Raw genomic sequence first — 18310 nt, 5'->3', positions numbered from 1 at the left:
TGCGCTGCTACTCTCGCACGAGTTGCAGCGGGTGAACCGACGCCGGCGCTACGCCAACCGGGGAGTTCAGGGAGACGTTGCGGTCACCACGGAGGTCTTGCAGGACGTTTACCGGACACCTCTCTGTGCACTGAGCGAGATGTGGGCACAGACGGTGCAGGAATCCCGCGCGGTGGTGTTGTGTTGCTGTGCGCCGTGGCTTCGACACCACTCCACGCACGCGAACTCCTCCACCGCGGGCAGTGAGGCGGCGTTGTCGCTTGAGCGTCTCTTGTTCGCACCACTGGAGCGGCAGGTGCTGGAGGTGGGTATAAAGTTGTGTGCAGTCTGCCAGGCTGAGGATGTGGCGCAGTCACTGATGGCTATTTTCATCCGCGGCGTAGACAGCGTTACCAGCAGTGCTCCTGGCCAGAATACGGTCATTGCTGCTCCGACAGAGGCGGTGGCGTTCAAGACATGGTATGCTACTGAGGTGGGTACGCTGTACGAGAGCGCGATGACTGCTGCGGCCGCACCGCGCACTCACGCGAGCCTCTCGACGTCGTGTGTGTACAGCACAGTCAATGGCGGCTTTCCGCTGGCGTACTCTTATCTCGTTCATCGAGGTCTCACCATGGCGAGGCTCTCTGCAGTGAGCAGCGACGATAGGGACAACAGCGAGGACTCTGCTGCACCGGAGGCTTCGCTGCCGTCTCCGCGCGGCAGCTGCAGCTGGACGTCGTCCTTGACGAAGCAGCCCCGAGGCACAATGCGACTGCTGTACGCACTCGCTGGCGGCGTTGATGCCAACGCTGACCATTTCAATGTTGTGTTGCAGCTGTACCTGCGCCTGGTGGAGGAGACGGATGCGGGGTATAACGACGACTGCGTCAAGGATACACGTCTGGCCCTCTGCGCCGTCCTCAACTCACTCGCACGTGTCCCCCTCAAAACAGCGACGTACCTAAGTTTCCTCGAGGAGGTCTATCGTCGCACCTTAATTCACTCCGCTATCGACGTCACACAGCACCCGGATGTCCTCGCGAGTTGCCTGCGGGTGTGCAGCGTTGCAGGCGTGTCAAGCCGCGCTGTGACGCTCTTCAACAAACTTTCTGAGCCCGCGTCACGCGCCATTGCTGCCGAGGAGCGCAATGTGGCGGCGGTAGTGCTCAGTACACCTGCGGCGGGGATGACACTACAACGCTTGGTGAGCTACATGCACACCAAGATCCCCGTTACGGCAGACGTTGTCCATGCAGCTGCCGTGCAGGCGTTGGTTACTGGTACAGGGCTGGTGTGTGCCAACACATCGACCGCGTTTGCCTTTTTTGATCTTCTTGAGCTCAAGGTGGCTGCTCAGCACCACGTCACACACATCACTGCCGCCTCCTTTGCCGACCGTACCTTTTTCCTGCGCATCTTGACGGTTCTTGCAGGGGTGCACGAGCAGCGCTGTGGCGGCAGCGCTGTGAGTGAGGCGCTGACTACACCAGCCGCGGCAGCGATGTTTCGACAGTGGGTGGCGTCAGCAGAGCAGCATCAGCCGCGAAATATTTCTTGGGCCAGCGCTCTCCCTCCCGTGACGGTTGGTGTTCTCCAAGAGCTCGCTCTTGAGCTTCGCAGAGCAGCTCGGGCTGACTCGCAGGTGAGCAGCGACTCTTGTTCCGCCGTTCCTACGAGCTCTCTTCTCGCGGCTGTGGAAGAGGTTCTGCACGCTGCTGCGGGGGGCCTTCCGACGTCAGTTCGTCCCATCGACTCTATCAATAATGGGGATACTTTCCACGACTGCTGCACGGTGTATTGCCTACCTCATTCCCTGCAGTGGCGGCAGCTGCAGACGGAGTGGCAACACGAGGAGCAGAGGCGATTTCTCGATAGCGCGCTTCGGCTGCTTCAGGCTTCCAACCCGGGTTCCACGGTGGCGACGTCGTGTGTCCGTTACCAAGACTGGGCGGTGCTACACGACCTGCAGCTGAGGTGTGGCAGTGCGACTTCTCAAGAATACCTGGCTGATGCGTGGACCAGTGCCGTGTCGATGCGATCGAAGCAGCCCCAGGCCTCGACCTCGACTTCGTCCCGCGTTTCCGCAGGGGTTGCTGCTGACTGTGTCGCGCTTTGTGTGCTGACACCCTTGGCGGAGGTGGAGTGGTGGTTCATGCAGGACTCTGCTTCTCCATCCCACACCTCGCGCATGAAGACTGCGTCCTTGTCGGAGAACATCGGGGTAGCGGTGCCTCCGGCTGTCGGCTGCCCGGCACACATGTGGTCCAGCGAGCAGGCGGGGCCACATGGCGATGCGCGGGCAAGACGCACGAAGGTGGTGATGTACTGGCTGCAGCGCTGGGTGGACTCTGTTGAAGACGTCCGCGCCTGGCCTCGGCACTCCGTCTTCCGAATGAGTGTTGTGCGGATGCTTCAGCAGTCCGCCGCTGCTTCCTTCGCTGCGGAGGGGAATGCAGACACCGCAGAACAGGACGAGGCGTGCGAGGTCCCCTCAGCTTCGTCTGACAGGCCAGGGACTGTCTCCTCGCCTGCTTTGGCTTCCGCGAAGGCCAATAGTTCTGGAGTTGAGTCCATGTTTGTCCGAGGCCCCGCCTCCATCGTCTACAGAGCGTAAACTGCGTTTCCAAAGCGACGCACCGCGGCCTTTCCCCCTTTTCTCTCCCCCTTCAAAGGGGCTGCACGCGACTCCGGGTGGCAGCGGAGCGGTGACGTTGTTGCTTCCCTGTTCGATCTCTAATGATACCTATTTCCCTCTCACAGGTGCTGTGGCCGTGCGTAAGTCGACAACAAACTATGTGAGGTGTGAATCCCTTCTGCTGAGGCGAGGCACTGACTGGGCAGGAGGACTACACAAAGACGTTCCCCCCGCAGGCTCGGTTATCCGTTAACCAGCGCTTGCGGGTCCCGGTAGGGACCCCTGCTCAAGAAGTGGCCTATGAAAACACCGGAGGCGGTCAATACTGCGACTCTTGGCTTCAACCATCGCGGTAGCCTTTAGTTCGAATCTCACTTGGCGGTATCAAGCGACTCCTCTGCAGAACAGTATCTTGCCTTGCTAGTCAATGACCTCACACATGCGCCTCTTCTCCCGAGGGTCATGACCCACCTAGGGACATCTACACGGCCCCTTCCCTTTCCCACGTCTGACTCTTGTCTTGGACTCATCCGCCCTCTTCGTACTTCACGAGACACACACACACACACGACGCGCGCCAGTTGATCTCCTGCTAGAGTCCGCCAGAGCGATCGCGTGCTTTTTAAAAATTTCCCTGGCTGCTTCTCTTTCAGATTGGCTTTTAGGTTCTCTATTGTCTCCCCGAAAGTCGGTGCGTTGCCACTCTCCCCCGCTTTTCCGTGGTGCTGATGTCCACTTTGCGATACCCTTGCTGAGCCCTTATCCGCTGCTATGACAGCTTAGTGCGCTATTTTTCTATTTCTCGTGTCTGCGTGCATTGGCGATGGCCCATCTGCCTGCCCTCCCCCTCTTCTCCACCGATCTTGTGCGCCCCCGTTTGTGGTAGCCGGCGCCCTGCTGAATCGAGCTCACGGTGCGCCGTACTCTTTCTCCTCACCTTCGCCTGCGGGCGTCTGCAACTCCTCTGTGTCTGGGAGCGCGACGTGAGTTTCTTTTCCTTCCCTCTCCTCGGAATATCGGCTCGGTGCCTGCGCGTGAGTCCGCTCATCTCCTCCGACCCTTCGATGTGCTGTGCCGACTTTCTCCGCTTTTCGCTGCCGTCTGGACTTCGCTCGCCTGTGGCGTTGCTCCTTCTGCGCTGACGCTGAAAGGTTGATTGTGTTGTTGAGTACTCTCGTGCACACGCATTGGCTGGCTAATCTTTATCTCGTTTCTTCATGTCGCAGCCTCCGGGCTGTTTCTCTGCTTCCCCACGTCTGTGAATCGGGGTTTTGCCGTCATTGTCGCCGAGGGGGGGGTGAGTTTTTCGCAGCTTAAGCCTCACTCTCCTCTGGTATTCTCCTACACTCTGTGCTGTGCGACTGACCCCTTCCAGAAGCGTTGCTTTTTCTTCCTCTTCTCACTCTGCGGCTTCGTTTTGCTCTCCCTGCTGCTCACTCGGCCACACCGCCCCACTCTCTCCCCCACCGCACGCCGAGCGCCTTTTTCTCTGTTGTTGTTCTTTGTTTTGGTTTGCTTTGGCTCATCCACGTCTTCCTCCGGCTCTCTCTGTGTGCGTGTGCGGAGTGACAGCCGAGTTGACCGCAGCGGTGCTGTCACTGCCAAACAACCAACGCAAAGCAAAAAAACGTGGAGCTGCGCGTGTGCCCATAGTCCGCGATATCGCCGCCGGCACCTCTCCCCCCATGAGGACTGCGAGCACACCTGGCGGGTGGGGAGGGGGGGGGTGCAAGAAGACTACTGCTGGGGGACTGCTTCATCCCGTGCACACCTTGTCAAGGAGACGATGCGCTGTTTGCTTCCCTCCCACCTAACGAGCAGAACAGAAATTGTGCGCGATTACGCCAGCGTGTGTGCGTCTGTCCCGCTGTCTAGCAGCGTTTCTCTGTGCTTGTAAAATACACTTTGGATCGAGCTTGCGCTTACCTCTTAGGTGAGCTGCAGGTGCGCACTGCAGTTTGAAAACCGACCTATACGGGCTCCGTGGCACCAACTCCCGGCCAGAGGCCGCAGCTGCCCGGCAAGTCTGCATGCCTTTGCCTTCTGCTTCGTGCCGCCTGGGATGCGCAGGCGCCTGCGCCTCTCCCCTCTGAGAGAGGCAAAGGGGACTCCCTCGCCCTTGACGGATTTCTCTCCTCGCATTGTTTTCTTCTCCTTTTGGTGTCTTAGCGCCTGGCACCGCCTTCATCCTTCCTACGCTGGCTGAGCACCGACTGCTGCATCACTGTGCCCCTCTCTCCCCCCTGATTTCCGGCCTTCGCTAAAGCAGAAGCGCAACTCGCTGAAATCATGCTGAAGAAAGTTTTGAAAATAAAAGGCGTTGAGGGTCGCACGGCACTCGTCGAGTTTGCTGTCAACAAACGTGTCAAGTACCTCGAGTACTTGAAGGAGCTCCACAGCGAAGAGGGGTCGCTGTGGATGAATACAGTGCACCTCGATTTGTATGAGATAGGCAAGTACTTTAACGTTGCGGACGCCTGCCTTCCTGCTGATCGTGGTGGTGTCAGCAAGGCGGGGCTCATTCGGCTGCCTGCAGAGAAGCCAGTGGCGGTCGCGGCAAGTACTACAGGGGCGCGGCCGTCTCTGAGCAGCAACGCCTCGGCCGATCCAAACGTGGCAGAGGCGGACTTCATTACCGTTTCCATCGCTAACGCCCCGGCGGCGATTCAACAGCGCAGTAGCTCGGCGGAAGACTGGGCGCGCTACTACCTTCCTTGCTACGTGGCGCTTGCCATTTCGCTCTCTGAGATTCTCCTCGTCCCTATTGGCGGGGAGGAGTTTGTGGAGTGCTTTTACGGGCTGCTGCTGGAGCTCGAGGTCGCCTATGCAAGCGGCGCGGCTTCCAAGGCGCTGGCGCAGCGCAACCTCCGGCAGTTCCGCCAGCACGTGTCGCGAGGCCTCAAGTCACTCTTGCAGACTTCAACAGACGCAGAGGCGCGAGATGGGGTGCCGACACTCCCGGTGACGACCACATCTTCCGACCTCGACGCGCAAGTCAAATATATTTTTCTGAACCAGCGGCACCTCGAGTACACGGCAGCGTCTCCCTCGTACGACGCTGTCATTCCTGCACTTTGCTCCGTTCTGATGTTTGCCTACCGAAAACTCTGCGACTATGAGCTAATGCGAGAGGAGGAGTGCGTGCGACGCATCCTCTCCATCGACAAGCGACTGGAGCGGCTGTTCTTCGCCCACGTGAGTCACGAGGTGGATAAAATTGCAAATCACAAGCTCCTGCGCGAGGCTTACCTTCTCTCCACTGGGGCCCTGTTTGCGGACCTCCTCGCTGAATCCGCACATCGTGGCGCCAGCAGTGATGCTGCCATCGGTGGCGGAGCGGACTTCGTCACCGACTTGCTCATGCAGCACCAGGAGCATCGGGGCTCGTCGAGTCTGAAAGCGACTGGCAAGAAAGGGTTCGATTCCTCCTCCGACGAGGAGGACGATGGGACTGTTTGGTTTGGCCCGGGAGTAGACCAGTGAGGAGGGGCGGTGGTGGCCGAACCGCTGTTGTCTGCAAAGGCCTCGTCTCATGTCTGTGCGCGACAGGAGTTCACTCACAGCTTTATGTGCGTGCGCGTGTGAAGGCGCCCTCCTTTCCGGCTATGCGCTCGTTGTGGTTATGCTTTCCCCCTTTGTTGTGTGCCGAGAGAAGAGAGCGCAGATGACTGCAGGCAACTTGTGCCCCTTTTCGTTTTTTTTTTTTTGCTTCACCCGCCACCGGTGATGGCGGCTGCAAAGCGCTATTTATGTGTTTCCATTGCGGCAGGATGAATCACCTTTTGGCCGACGAGTTTGCCGCGGTATGGCTTACAATGTGATAGGCCCCATCGCTGTCTTCTACCCTGCCCCTCACCCGGCCCATGCCGCTTCTCTTTTTCTTGTGCCTTTTCACTGCACCTTCACAGCAGCACTCCGTCCTCCGCTGCCATTCCTGCAGCCCGCAAACACCTGCACCAGCAACGAACACCGCCTCCACATCTCCCCCCCCTCACCCGTTTGGGCGCACCTACGCCATCCCACCCCCCTCTCTCTCTCTTTCGCTTTCTGTCTCCTGGGCGTGCACCTTTCTGATTCCCTTTATGCTCACTCCCCCATCGATGCCAGCCCCGAACACCGTTGCTGTGCGTGTGCCCTTTTACTACAAGGCGAATGAGGGCAGCAAGGGGGCAGAGATGCGCGCTGATCGCGCCAGCGCACCGATGGAGCTGGTGTTCGTCACGAACGTCTTTATCGAAGTGATCGCGTTCGGCACTCGCTTCTTCTGGGTGCACATCTCGGAGAGCCCCACGAGCCAGTGCGTGCCCCGACTTGGAACCTGCAGCGTCGCTGTTGGACTCCAGCTCAGCAGGGACGATGGCCGTGGCAGCATTTCTTCATCGCTGTTGATGGAATACGAGGCGACTCGTCAACAGGACACGTCAGCTGGAGCGAACAGCAGCGTGCAATCTGCGTTTTCGACGAGCCTCAGCCAGCGACTGGTGCGTGGCATTGCAAAGCAGCTTGGCACTCAGGCGACAGTGTACGTAAACTGTGCCATCGAGGGAGAGAGGTGTCTCTCGCTGCTGGGCACGGATGGCGGAAGCGGCTTTGACATGACGTTTCAGTTTGGTGCGCTCGTGTACAGGGAGACCTTTCAGTTGGTTGCCCAGCAGTGGGACGTGTAGCCCAACACACAGAGGGAGAAAGAAAAGAGAAAACAACGCAGTGTGCGCAAGCGCTGCAATCGTACGCGAAGGCCACCACCACCCCTTCTTCGTACTCCCGTGCCCAGCCTGCTAGGCTGTTCGTCCGAGGAGCGAGATTCAGTCGCTTAGAGAGAAGTACGCCACTCATCGCGTTTTCAGCCTTTCCCTTGGGGATATTCTTTGCACTTGCATTCCAGCTTTGCGGAAGGCGAGAGGGGAGTCGCACAGCCGCGTTCACTTTATGCGCTTGCAACTCTCTACTGTCTCTGTTTTGCATATTCCACAGCCCCTGCCTCCTCCCCCCACCTCCGCGTCCTGCCTCAGCTCACTCATAGCACTTCGCGCTCGTGCCAACGTTTCGTGGTTTCATTGATAATACGCACCTGAACATCGAGCGCCGATACCACTCCCCCCACAAGCCCACACGGCAGCAGCCGTACAGCAGCCTACACAGTGGCGGACAGCCAGTGGCCTGCCTTCCTCCCTTGTACTTTGCCTTCTTTCTACCCGGCACATTGCCCGAGCAGTTGAGCGACATCAATGCCCACCCTCTACACCAAGGACGAGGTGGCAGCTCACAACGTAAAGGAGAACGGCTGGCTCATCATCAACAACTCCGTGTACGATGTGAGCAAGTTCTACGATGATCACCCTGGAGGTCGAGATCCTCTGCTCGCTCACATCGGCACCGATGCCACAGAGGCTTTCGAGGCGGTAAACCACAGCAGAGGTGCCAAGTACAAGCTAGAGGAGCTCAAGGTTGGCGAGCTGTCTGAAAATGAGCGTCGCCACTACATCTCCCTGGAGCAGGTTGCTGCCAAGAAGTCCGCCAACGGTGCTTGGTTTGTTATCAATAACAAAGTATACGATGTGACCAAATTTCTCGACCTGCATCCCGGTGGCCGCGACATATTGCTCTGCAACGCTGGTGGTGACGCGACTCAGGCCTTTACGGACAACGGGCACAGTCCCGCTGCCTACAAAATGATGAGCACCTACGCCATTGGCGATCTCGAGCCAAGTGAGCGCAAGGTTTTCGTGACCCAAAAGGCCACAGGCGAGCGGAGCGGTGCTACCACCGCGATGGTTGGCGTGAAGAGCGGGAACGAATCCCTACTTATCCAAATCCAGCAGCAGCTGAAGTTTCTCATCATCGTGGCGCTCTTCATCATTGCGGGCGTGTTTTTTCTCACTTAGAGGGACGACCGCCGAAGGACGAATGCGTCTTCAGCAATCGTGTGGGCCCGCGTGCACCCGACGTGTGCCTCACAAGAGAAACTGACGGTAACGCACTAGTCAACGGCACCGGAAAAGCGATGAGGTGTGAGGGAGGAGACAGTGGACAACGGGACGACGGGGGAGAAGCGAACAAAGATGTAGGCACGTTTTTCTTTCTGTGCGTGCAGCAGTAACCGGTGGTCGACACCCTCCCCTGTGCGGTCTCTCCTCCCCACGGCTCTCTCTGGCTACCCGACTTACATTTCTTCTTGCTGATTCTTCTCGCCCCCGCCGCCCCCCCTCTGGCTGGATTGCCCCGTTCCCTCATTTTCGTATAGCTTTCCTGTACTTAAGTCTGTGTTGACCGATGTGTGTGCGTGTGTGTAGGTCTTCCTCTATGTTGGTCGCGCCTTCTCTCTGTGTAGCGATTCACTTCCAACACTTATCTTCAGCTTTTTAGAGGAAAAGCTACCACCCGCGACTGCGCACGGTTTTACAGATTTTACTCCCTGCCAGGGTCTTTACACTCTCGTATGGTTTGTTAGTTTCTCCTCCACATCATTTCCTCTGCAGCGCCTCTATTCTCCGACACGGGACTCCCGATTTCCACAGCACTCGAGCCCCGCCCCAACCCGCCCCGCAGCCACGCCCACCGTGCCGGTCGCCACGCGGTGCATCCCCCCTCGGGCTGGCTCAGCCCCCCCACACCAGCGGGCACAGCGAGGCCCGGGTGGGATACCGCCCGAGTTGGGCGCACCGCCCATCGCATCGATGGCCCGGACGTGTGCACTGCGGCAGGCCGCTCCGGCGCACCGCCACCCACAACCTGGCCACCGACGCCGGCAGCCGGGAGTCGCTCGGACCTCCCCACGCCGCCGGCGCTTGGGCCCGTCACCACCAGAGGCGGCTCTGCGTTGGCAGGGATGGGGGGTGCTGGCGCCTGCGATGCCACGCGCTGCGGTGTGCCTCTCCCCCCCCCCCCATCCCGTCAACAGGGGAGAGGGGGCAGTCGTGTAGATGGAAAAATGAACTGCTGGTGATTTCTTGCCCCCTCCCCCTCTCCCGCTCCCTCCTCAAGGGTGAGTAAGAGGATGAGTCGAAGGCGGCATTACTTCGACACTTTGCTGCTTGTGTGTTGAGGCGCTGCGATGGTCAGAGAGGCCGGAGTGGACGGATCTCTACTTCCCCCCCCCTGTGCGAGCGATGCGGCGCCATCTCCACTTGTCACGCGAGGCGCTGCTGTTCACAACACCGCACCTCGCACGGATAGGGGACGAGGAGGTTAAACCCACTCGGCCATGTTTCACTGCTGTTTCTACAGTTCACTGATGAGCAAGGCATCTGTACGTATTGGGTGCTTTGGGAAGGTAAGTGGGCAGACCATCTGCGCCACAGCGGAGGTACACGTACGTTTCTTTGTGCGAAAAGCGATGCGCAGCGGATCCTTCATGATGTTTTTGAACTTGCTTCATCAGCTGAATTCCCCCCCCCCCCCCCCCCCCCACACACACACAAAAAAAAAAAACGTAGGGGGCTCGCAGAAGGCAGTGGTCATCAGAGACTATGTCTTTGTGTTTCCCAGTGCTGGACTTTGATCTCCTGTTGTCACTTGTGCCCGTGCAACGCCGACGCGTCCGCCAAGTAAGATGTCCCAAAGCCTCCCTTTCCTCTCATTGTATTCTTCCACTTCCTGTCGACGACGGCACATCCCCGCAATCTCCTCTCGCTGACTTTCCCTCTCAGAGTGACGCTTTATGGCGGATCTTTTTATTCCCCTCACTGCCACCGCCTACACGCACCACAACGCGTCGTCAGAAACACCCGTGGTTGTACTTCACCCGCCCTCTCTCGGCTTCTCTCTGTGCGTGCTGTCGTGCTTCCATCCTCGTCACCTTCTCTTCTTACCTCACCCCACATCTATAGTAACTCGCGTGCTTCGTCCTGTGCTACTCGCCTCTATCCTTGCTGTCGTCGTGATCATCTGTAGTAACAGTGCGCTCAGACCGTATGGTTCTGCGCGTGACAGCAAGGCAGCGACCTTTGTATGAACTACAACACCGAGTGCTACCGCAAAGAATGCGACTGCTCCCAATTCCTTCCCTCTAACTGGCGTTCGTGCAGCACATTTGGCGTCCGCACTTTGTTTATTGACGGCTACGCGCTCTCCTTCCTGAGGAAGAGCGAAAGCGCCATCTCCATCCAAGCTAAGGTGACGTGCAAGGGAATGCACATGGTACGAGCTGCATTGCTGGGCAATGCATGACGTGTGAGGGCGGGCACTACACCCCTCACGACAGTTGCACCCCATGCAGGACCGAGAACTGCGCGCACTGCGAGCATACCGGACGCTTACTCAGATGCGGGAGGGGGTACAAGATCGACTAGCTCGCCAGTGCGACCTCCAACGCCCGCATTAGCAAGCATAACGTGCTCGGTAAAAGAAGCCACTTTGCCGAACGCCGTTGGTGGCTGCTGCTCTTGCGACGAGTGCGTTATTCAATGTCAAGAGGCCTTGCTGTAAGCCTTTTTGCTCTGTGTGACGTTGTTGTCGGCCCTTAGAGGACTTTGTGGTACGTCCTATTCACCGCGAGATGTCTCTTCCCTTACGTCTCGCTGTGGCTTGTGTGCGCACGTAATGCGCTTCTTCTGTTCCGCTGAGGCTCCTGCTTTCCCCTTATTCTCCCCCTCTCCCTCTTCTCACTCTCTCGGCCTTCTCTCTGCCGCAGACGCCTCTTCACTATGGTGCTCGTTTCTCATGTGGGCTTTTGCAGGAACTTTGAGTGTCCGCGAAGGACTAAGGGACGACGGAGCTGCGTCTGCCTTCCCTTCCCCACCTCCTGCTCTCGCATGCACCTCGCACCTCCTTTTTTTGCTTGTTTCCAGCGTGTCCACCTGCAGACGTACTCGCCGCGAGAGGTGTGGGAGAGTGAAGGAGAAGCCATGCTCGGCGCTCTTTTGCTCAGAAAAAAAAAAACGATACAACACCCAAACAACGAAAGGCGCCCCGCGAGAAGCGAGGGGCCATAGAGTCTCCGTATCCCCCAACCCAGCCCATCAAGAGACTCATCTCTTGCACACCAGAGGCGAACAGCTGACCGATGCGGTGTTGTGTCGACACAGGGGCTACTGGGCTGCGCGTACGGGGAAGCCGAGGCGCTCGTCTACTCCTTTTCCCCTTTTTCTCTTTTGGCCCATCACAACATTGCCTTGTGTCTCTCCTCTGCTCGATACTGGTGCTGCATTTGAGGGAGACGTCACACCAACGTGCACGACCCTTGACTGGCATCGCTACCCTACGTGGCCCATCCATTGCATTGCCGTATGTGCACCTTGTGACTCAGAGGGATGTTGAGGGTGCGTGAACGTCTGCTCACAGCCACCCGCGCTGCCACCGAAAAGACAGACTTCAATGTTGCGTTCACACCGCTAGAGGTCGCTTCTCCAGCGTCCTTTCACACACTCTCGTTTATTGTCTGTTTTTTCCCTTCTTTGCTTCCCTTGCTTCTCTTTGATTGATCAAAGCGGGTGGATAGACAACTGCAGCACAATCTGCACGCAAGACCAGCAGCGCGGCTATCAAAGAGGTGGAGAAGCAGCACTGCGACCTGATTATTCTCTCCGCGCTGGACGAGATCGCGTGGCTGACAAACCTGCGCGGTGGTGACGTAGACCACAACCCCGTTTTCTACGCTTATGCTGTCATTGACAAACACCGCGCGAAAGTGTGCCTCTACGTGAACCTGGACAAGGTCACCGACGTTGTGCGCCATGCGTGTGAGGATCACATCGAATTCTGTCCGTACGAACAATTCGAAGCAGACCTCAAGAAGCTGCCACAGGGCCGCAAGGCGCTCGTCGACGAGCGCCAGACCAGCGAGGCCGTGTTCCGCATATTGAAGCATGTCGGCATCGAGATGGTCCGCGTCGTTTGCGGCCCGGCGCAGAAGTTGAAAGGGATCAAGAATGCGGTCGAGCTTAAGGGCTTCCGCGACTGCCACGTGTGAGACGGTGCCGCCCTGACGCGCTACCTCGCCTGGCTGCACGACCAGGTTGCCAACAAGGGTGTGACAGACCTAAACGAGTACGACGTGGCCACGAAGCTCGAGGAGTTCCGCGCCCAGGAGGAACACTTTGTGCAGCTCAGTTTTGCTTCCATCTCGTCGATCGGCCCTAACGGAGCAATGTGCCACTATCATCCTGCCGAGACGGGTTCTGCCATCCTTCGCAAAGACCAGCTGTACTTGATCGACAGTGGTGCTCAGTACTGGGACGGCACCACCGATGTGACGCGCACCGTCTGCTTTACACCGCCGAGTGATGAGCAGCGGGAGGCCTACACTCTTGTGCTCAAAGGGCACATTGCGCTTAACAGCATTGTCTTCCCAAAGGGCACCAGCGGTGTCCGTCTCGACACCCTGGCGCGAATGGCGCTCTGGAGCGTGGGACTCGACTACGCCCACGGCACCGGGCACGGCGTGGGCTCTTTTCTCAATGTGCACGAGGGCCCTCACGGGATCGGCATTCATCCAGTTGCCACCGAAGCGAAGATTGAGCTGCACTCCATCGTGTCGAACGAGCCTGGCTACTACAAGGACGGCCACTACGGCATCCGCATTGAGAACCTCGAGGAGGTGGTCGAGTGTCGGACCAAGTACAGCCCGACCGGCTTCTACACCATGTCTCACCTCACGATGGTGCCTCTGTGCCGGGACCTCATCGATACGAGCCTCCTCACAGAGATGGAGCGCGCCTGGGTAGACCGCTACCACGCCAAGGTAGTAGCGAACATCATGCCTCACCTGCAAAAGGCGGGCGACCAGAACGCCATCGAGTACCTCAAGTACCACGCGCAGCCTCTCTGAACAGTGAGTGAGTCGTGCATCGTGTTTAGCCGAGAGGGACAGGTGCGAAATGAATCGTTGCTTAGCTGGCAGAGGGCAGAACGTCGGTTGGTGTATTTCTCTCCTCCGTCACTTCTTTTGTTTGGCCCCACGACTTACTTCTTCGGCTTGCATGCCGCTCTGTCACACACACACACACAGGGCAGAGGAGCAGGAGGTGGTGCAGGTAGGATGGAAGGCCACCGTCTGCTGCTCACCTTATTGCTTAGCGGCCTCGTTGGAGATACCACATGCATTTTGCTCGCAGAGGCACCTGGACTCTGTGCCTCTGTAAGCACACCTTTGTCCATAGCCTCAGATCTCTCTATGTGTGGATCGAATGCGAAAAATGCGAAGCGCGAACAGAGGTGAGTTGTTCCATATCAACGCACGACCCGTTCTTTCCCCATCTTGAGGTTTTTTGCATCAGGGCGCGCACAGCTGCGTTCGTTGTTCGCCACTATGTGGACGGCACCACCGCGTTCCTCTTCCTCCCACCCCAGAGGGAGACAGTGTTCCCTGCCGTACTCACGAGCGTCTTGTGCCACGTGGGCTCGTTGTAGAGCAGTGCTCATTGAGTGCTCTTACCACACCCTCCCGTGCACGTGCGCGCAGACACACGCTCTTCTATGCCACAGACTGTTGCCGTATCGTGAATCACCCTCCTGCCTTCTGTCCCCTGCGCCGTGCTGTCCTCTCTCTCTCTTTCGTTCCCTCTGACACTCATCCCCTTGTTGTTCTCTGCTACATCCGGTGATGCTTCTCGCATGTGCGCCACCCACGCGCACACACTCCGCTCTCTTCCCTGCGACCAACGGACTCGCCCTCGATTTTGGTGTTCAGGCACAGCCTGGCATTCCAAAACACACTCACCTTCCGTGAGGTGAACCGCGCGGCACCGGTGCGCAGCTATACGGGTGGCAAGGAGACCCGCTTTTTGCCCTTCCTTCACGTGCTACACGGCAAACCCGCACCTCTACAGGACCGCAGTATGCACTACTGCTGGCGGCAAGGCAGATGAGCGCGATGATCGCCCTGCTCAATTAGGAGGGCATCGCTGGCCATCCTCTCCCCCTGCTGGCAGGGACACGCACCCGCGTCACCTGCCTCGACGCCGCCAACGGCACGATGATGGGGCTCATCTGCCCTCGGCGGCCGTACGGAGAAATTCTGCAGAAGAAGCGGTGCGTGTGCTCGTCGAGGCCATCGAGCATGCGGGACGGGATAGAGACCATGGAGCCACTTGCCAGGCATCCGCTGCCCCAACCTCTACCCTTGCTGGACAGAGATGTCGGCGGCGGCACAGCAGCCCATGCTCATCGACGCCACCAAGGGGATCGAGGCTGCACTGAAGGTTCCAAGCACGCACTCGATCCTAAAAGTGAGCATGGGGAAGCTGAGCAAGCGCACACCCCAGTTCACTCCGGAAAGCGCGGTCGAGTACGCTCTGGCGACATCTCGATGGTGCGTGTGCTGACCGTCACCGATGACCCTCCCTTTGTGCACATGCAAGGGCGGGGCCGCCCACACGCCCGATGCCATTTTCTTTTGTTGACTACCCCCAATGATGCGAACCCCGATGGAGGAGTTTCGGTTAGCACCGTCTGCAGCCCCCGCCAATTGCCTTCAACAGGATGCCGCTCCGTGTTCGGAAAAGAACATCAAATCGCCTCGCCAGCGACATCACAATCTCGCACAGCGTGCGTACCCAACATGCCCGCCAAAAAGAATGCAGTCGTACCCCGTGCACGCACCCATAGCAGCAAGGGGAACGAAACATATTCTCAAGGCGCTCACGTTATGTGGCACGTAGAGCAGCATCCACAGCGCAATATCCACGCCGTTTTCCGCTCCTTCAGCTCTATGTCTGTTTCCCATTTTGTTGCGTGATTTGCCTGCCCGCTCTGTGCCCAGCATGTGCCCATCCATCCACCCTGGTGGTTGGGTTCCGCCAGTCCTCTTGCAGGCTCCCTTTACCTCGCACTATGGAGCCTCTCTGTGACTCACCCTGGATACCTGTTGTGCCACCATGGTTAACCGAACCCATCACGCGATCAGACAACTCCGTGGCAGCTTGCACGGCCGGGCGTTCTCCCTAGCGCCGAGGCTGCCCTCCAGCTGTCCGCACACGTACGCATGCTTATCCGGCACACGGTAGAGGCGGAGAGTCGTGCACAGACAGAGCACGCGTCAGTCCCGTTTTCTGCCTTCTCTTGCTTCGCTTCCATCTTGTGCTCCCTCTTTCCGAGCAGCTTCATGTGCACCCGTTTCCCCACGCCCTTCTTCCTATTCCGCTGACCCGCTGTCCCTCTCCCCTTGCACTATTTCCTGAACACGCGGTGACATCCTTCTTTGTCCCTCACACGCTTCCCCCCTTCGCCGCCCGAAACCCACTCACCCAATCACGTACAAGAGTTCACGACACATCCTGCACTCCTCGCCCCACTTATTCCCTCCCCTCCACACACATCCACCATGGCCAAGGGTAAGCGCTCCGCTGACGCCAAGGGCAGCCAGAAGCGCCAGAAGAAGGTGCTGCGCGACAACATCCGCGGCATCACGCGCGGCTGCGTCCGCCGCATGGCGCGCCGCGGTGGCGTGAAGCGCATCTCGGGCGACCTCTACGAGGAGGTGCGCCGCGTGCTGAAGGCCTACGTGGAGGACATTGTGCGCTGCAGCACGGCCTACACCGAGTACGCGCGCAAGAAGACAGTCACGGCGGTCGATGTCGTAAACGCGCTGCGCAAGCGCGGCCACATCCTGTACGGCTACGCGTAAGTCAATCGTCACACCGTAGCTTTTGCTGAGCGCGTCTGCAACACACCCAATTATAGACTTCTTGTTTCTTTTTCCGCATCCTCCTCCCCTACTTCCCTTCCTCTCCGGCCTACCCTGCCGTGCTTCTTCTTTCTCCCACTCCCCCGCTTCAACACCTCATCTCACCCCACAACAGGCGTCCTAGCTAAATATGCGTCCCTCTGTGAGCGTATTGGTATGAAGCTGTCAGAGACAGAAAGTAAAGTCAAATGCACGAAAGAGAGATGAAAAGTTCCACGAGCAACGATACGGATGGAGAGCCACAGGAAAAAGGACTGCAGACAGACCTAAAAGAATGTGCTCACCTCGACAGTGGCAACTGATGATTATGGGCACTTGGACCCACCCACAAGCCCTTTCTTAGCCTTTGCCTGTGTGTACACCCTCATCTTTCATGCAAATGAATAAAGGCGGAGTTTCGTACGCTCAGATGCTGCCTGCATCTTTTAGAAATACAGAGCCTGTTTCTCTCCCACATTCTCCTTCGTCTCACCTCCTCTCCCTTCCCCGAAGAGGGCCATGTATACATGACGGCTCCGCCGCACAACAGGCTTTAACCCTCCCGCACGCACGAATCCAGAGAGCAAGATATGCTTACTTCCTACCTCACAGCTATAGCAACCCCTGTGTGGTGCGCCTCGGCTACTGCTTCCCGAAGCACGTCTGTCGTATGCGCGCCGCATGGCAGCTCGCCGTTGGCTCGTCCGCGCTGTGCTTGCGTCACCCACGCTTAATTTACACTTCCTACACGTTGGCGGCTGCAGATGACTGGGAAGCTTCCAGCGTTGACAAGACTTTCCATCCACGGGATGCAACAGTGTGAGCTTTCCTTGCACACACTGGCCTGTGCTCGTCATTTGGAAAGCCTCTCGTTTGTCGGCGCACAGGTAGAGCAGCTTACGTGCTTCGGGCTCTGCCGAGCCCTCGTCGACGTGAGCTTTGTGCACTGTCGCGATTTACGCAGTCTCGCTCCACTGGCGGGAGCTGCACCATTGCGATTCATTTCTGTTGTAAGCAGTGGTGTGGAGAGTCTTGACGGGCTTGCCGACTGTCCGAACCTGGAAGAGGTGCGATTCACGGAGTGCGAAAGGCTGAGCAGTTTGGCACCACGTGCAGGAGCACCGCGGCTGCAGACGCTCTCCGCCACACAGTGCGCGGTGCGCAACATTGATGGGCTGTGCACGTATCCACACTGGGAAAGTGTGGATTTCAGCTGGTGCGTTCAGCTCCTGAGCCCTTGCATCGCTGTCAGGGTCACCATGCCTGCGGAGCATCAACGCAGCGTGGAGCGGCGTTCAGTTGATTCAGGGACTGAACTTATGCGCGTGCCTCGAGAAGGTCAACTTCACGGAGCTGAAGCAACTACGGAGCCTCGCGCCATTGGCCGGAGCTCTACAGTTGAGAGTGATCAGTGCTATGCTGACCGGCACGGAAACCCTCGACGGCCTCAAGAGATGCCTGCACCTCGAGAGCGTCAACTTGACCGATTCGTGCAGACTGACGAGTCTCGCACCGCTAGCTGGTGCTCCACGATTGCGGACTCTCAACGTTCGCGGGTGCCCTCTGAACTGCATCGATGGGCTTGGCACTTGTCCTGAGCTCAAAAATGTGAGCTTCCGATGCGCAAAGGAGCTGATGAGCCTCGTGCCGCTGGCTGGCGCGCCACAGCTGAGGGTCCTCGATGCTTCCTGGACAGGCGTGCGGAGTGTCGACGGACTCGAACGGTGTCCGCAGCTAGAGTGTGTTGACTTCACCGGCTGTCATGAGCTGGCGAGTCTGGCGCCGCTCTCTGGTGCACCGCAGTTACGAAAGATTGAAGCAAATCGCAGCGCGGTACGGCACTTGGATGACGTCCATATATCGGCCCAAGTCCATCTTAACTACGTGTGGGTTAAGCTGTCGCGTCATCGCAAAAAGTCGGCAATGCGGGCTCACGGCGATGGAGAGATGACGGGTGGTGGGAGCAACCCCTAGAAGATGGCGCCAAAGGAGGTGTCTCCAGAGACGCGTGAATGCCAGTGGATTTTGATGGAGCCCTGTGGAGGAGGAGGGGGGGGGGGCGACATTTTCAGTATATGAAGTGAGAAGCG

At 58.3% G+C, this 18310-nt stretch overlaps 5 protein-coding genes and 1 pseudogene across 6 annotated transcripts; all 6 read left to right on the top strand.

Moving 5' to 3' along the window:
* Positions 1–139: 139 nt before the first annotated feature.
* Positions 140–2596, top strand: LBRM_02_0100 (conserved hypothetical protein; the record flags this gene model as incomplete). Its single annotated transcript, XM_001561474.2, has 1 exon — positions 140–2596. The coding sequence occupies one exon, from the start codon at positions 140–142 to the stop codon at positions 2594–2596; it is 2457 nt and encodes an 818-aa protein (XP_001561524.1).
* A 2310-nt stretch (positions 2597–4906) lies between these two features.
* LBRM_02_0090 (conserved hypothetical protein) lies at positions 4907–6100 on the top strand (the record flags this gene model as incomplete). The annotated part of the gene is made up of 1 exon (XM_001561473.1): positions 4907–6100. The coding sequence occupies one exon, from the start codon at positions 4907–4909 to the stop codon at positions 6098–6100; it is 1194 nt and encodes a 397-aa protein (XP_001561523.1).
* A 599-nt stretch (positions 6101–6699) lies between these two features.
* Positions 6700–7284, top strand: LBRM_02_0080 (conserved hypothetical protein; the record flags this gene model as incomplete). Its single annotated transcript, XM_001561472.1, has 1 exon — positions 6700–7284. One exon carries the CDS (start codon positions 6700–6702, stop codon positions 7282–7284), a length of 585 nt encoding a protein of 194 aa, XP_001561522.1.
* A 561-nt stretch (positions 7285–7845) lies between these two features.
* Positions 7846–8502, top strand: LBRM_02_0070 (putative cytochrome b-domain protein; the record flags this gene model as incomplete). The annotated part of the gene is made up of 1 exon (XM_001561471.1): positions 7846–8502. The coding sequence occupies one exon, from the start codon at positions 7846–7848 to the stop codon at positions 8500–8502; it is 657 nt and encodes a 218-aa protein (XP_001561521.1).
* A 3554-nt stretch (positions 8503–12056) lies between these two features.
* On the top strand, positions 12057–13385 carry LBRM_02_0060 (annotated as a pseudogene). The gene is given in 2 exon segments: positions 12057–12524; positions 12528–13385. Coding segments are annotated over 2 exon segments (1326 nt in total).
* A 2493-nt stretch (positions 13386–15878) lies between these two features.
* LBRM_02_0050 (histone H4) lies at positions 15879–16181 on the top strand (the record flags this gene model as incomplete). The annotated part of the gene is made up of 1 exon (XM_001561470.1): positions 15879–16181. One exon carries the CDS (start codon positions 15879–15881, stop codon positions 16179–16181), a length of 303 nt encoding a protein of 100 aa, XP_001561520.1.
* Between the last annotated feature and the right edge of the window lie 2129 nt (positions 16182–18310).

Source organism: Leishmania braziliensis, chromosome 2 (assembly GCF_000002845.2).
Source record: "Leishmania braziliensis MHOM/BR/75/M2904 complete genome, chromosome 2".
Taxonomy (NCBI): Eukaryota; Euglenozoa; class Kinetoplastea; order Trypanosomatida; family Trypanosomatidae; genus Leishmania; species Leishmania braziliensis.
The sequence above is the reverse complement of the archived record's forward strand: the minus strand, read 5'-3'. Positions and strand labels throughout refer to the sequence as shown.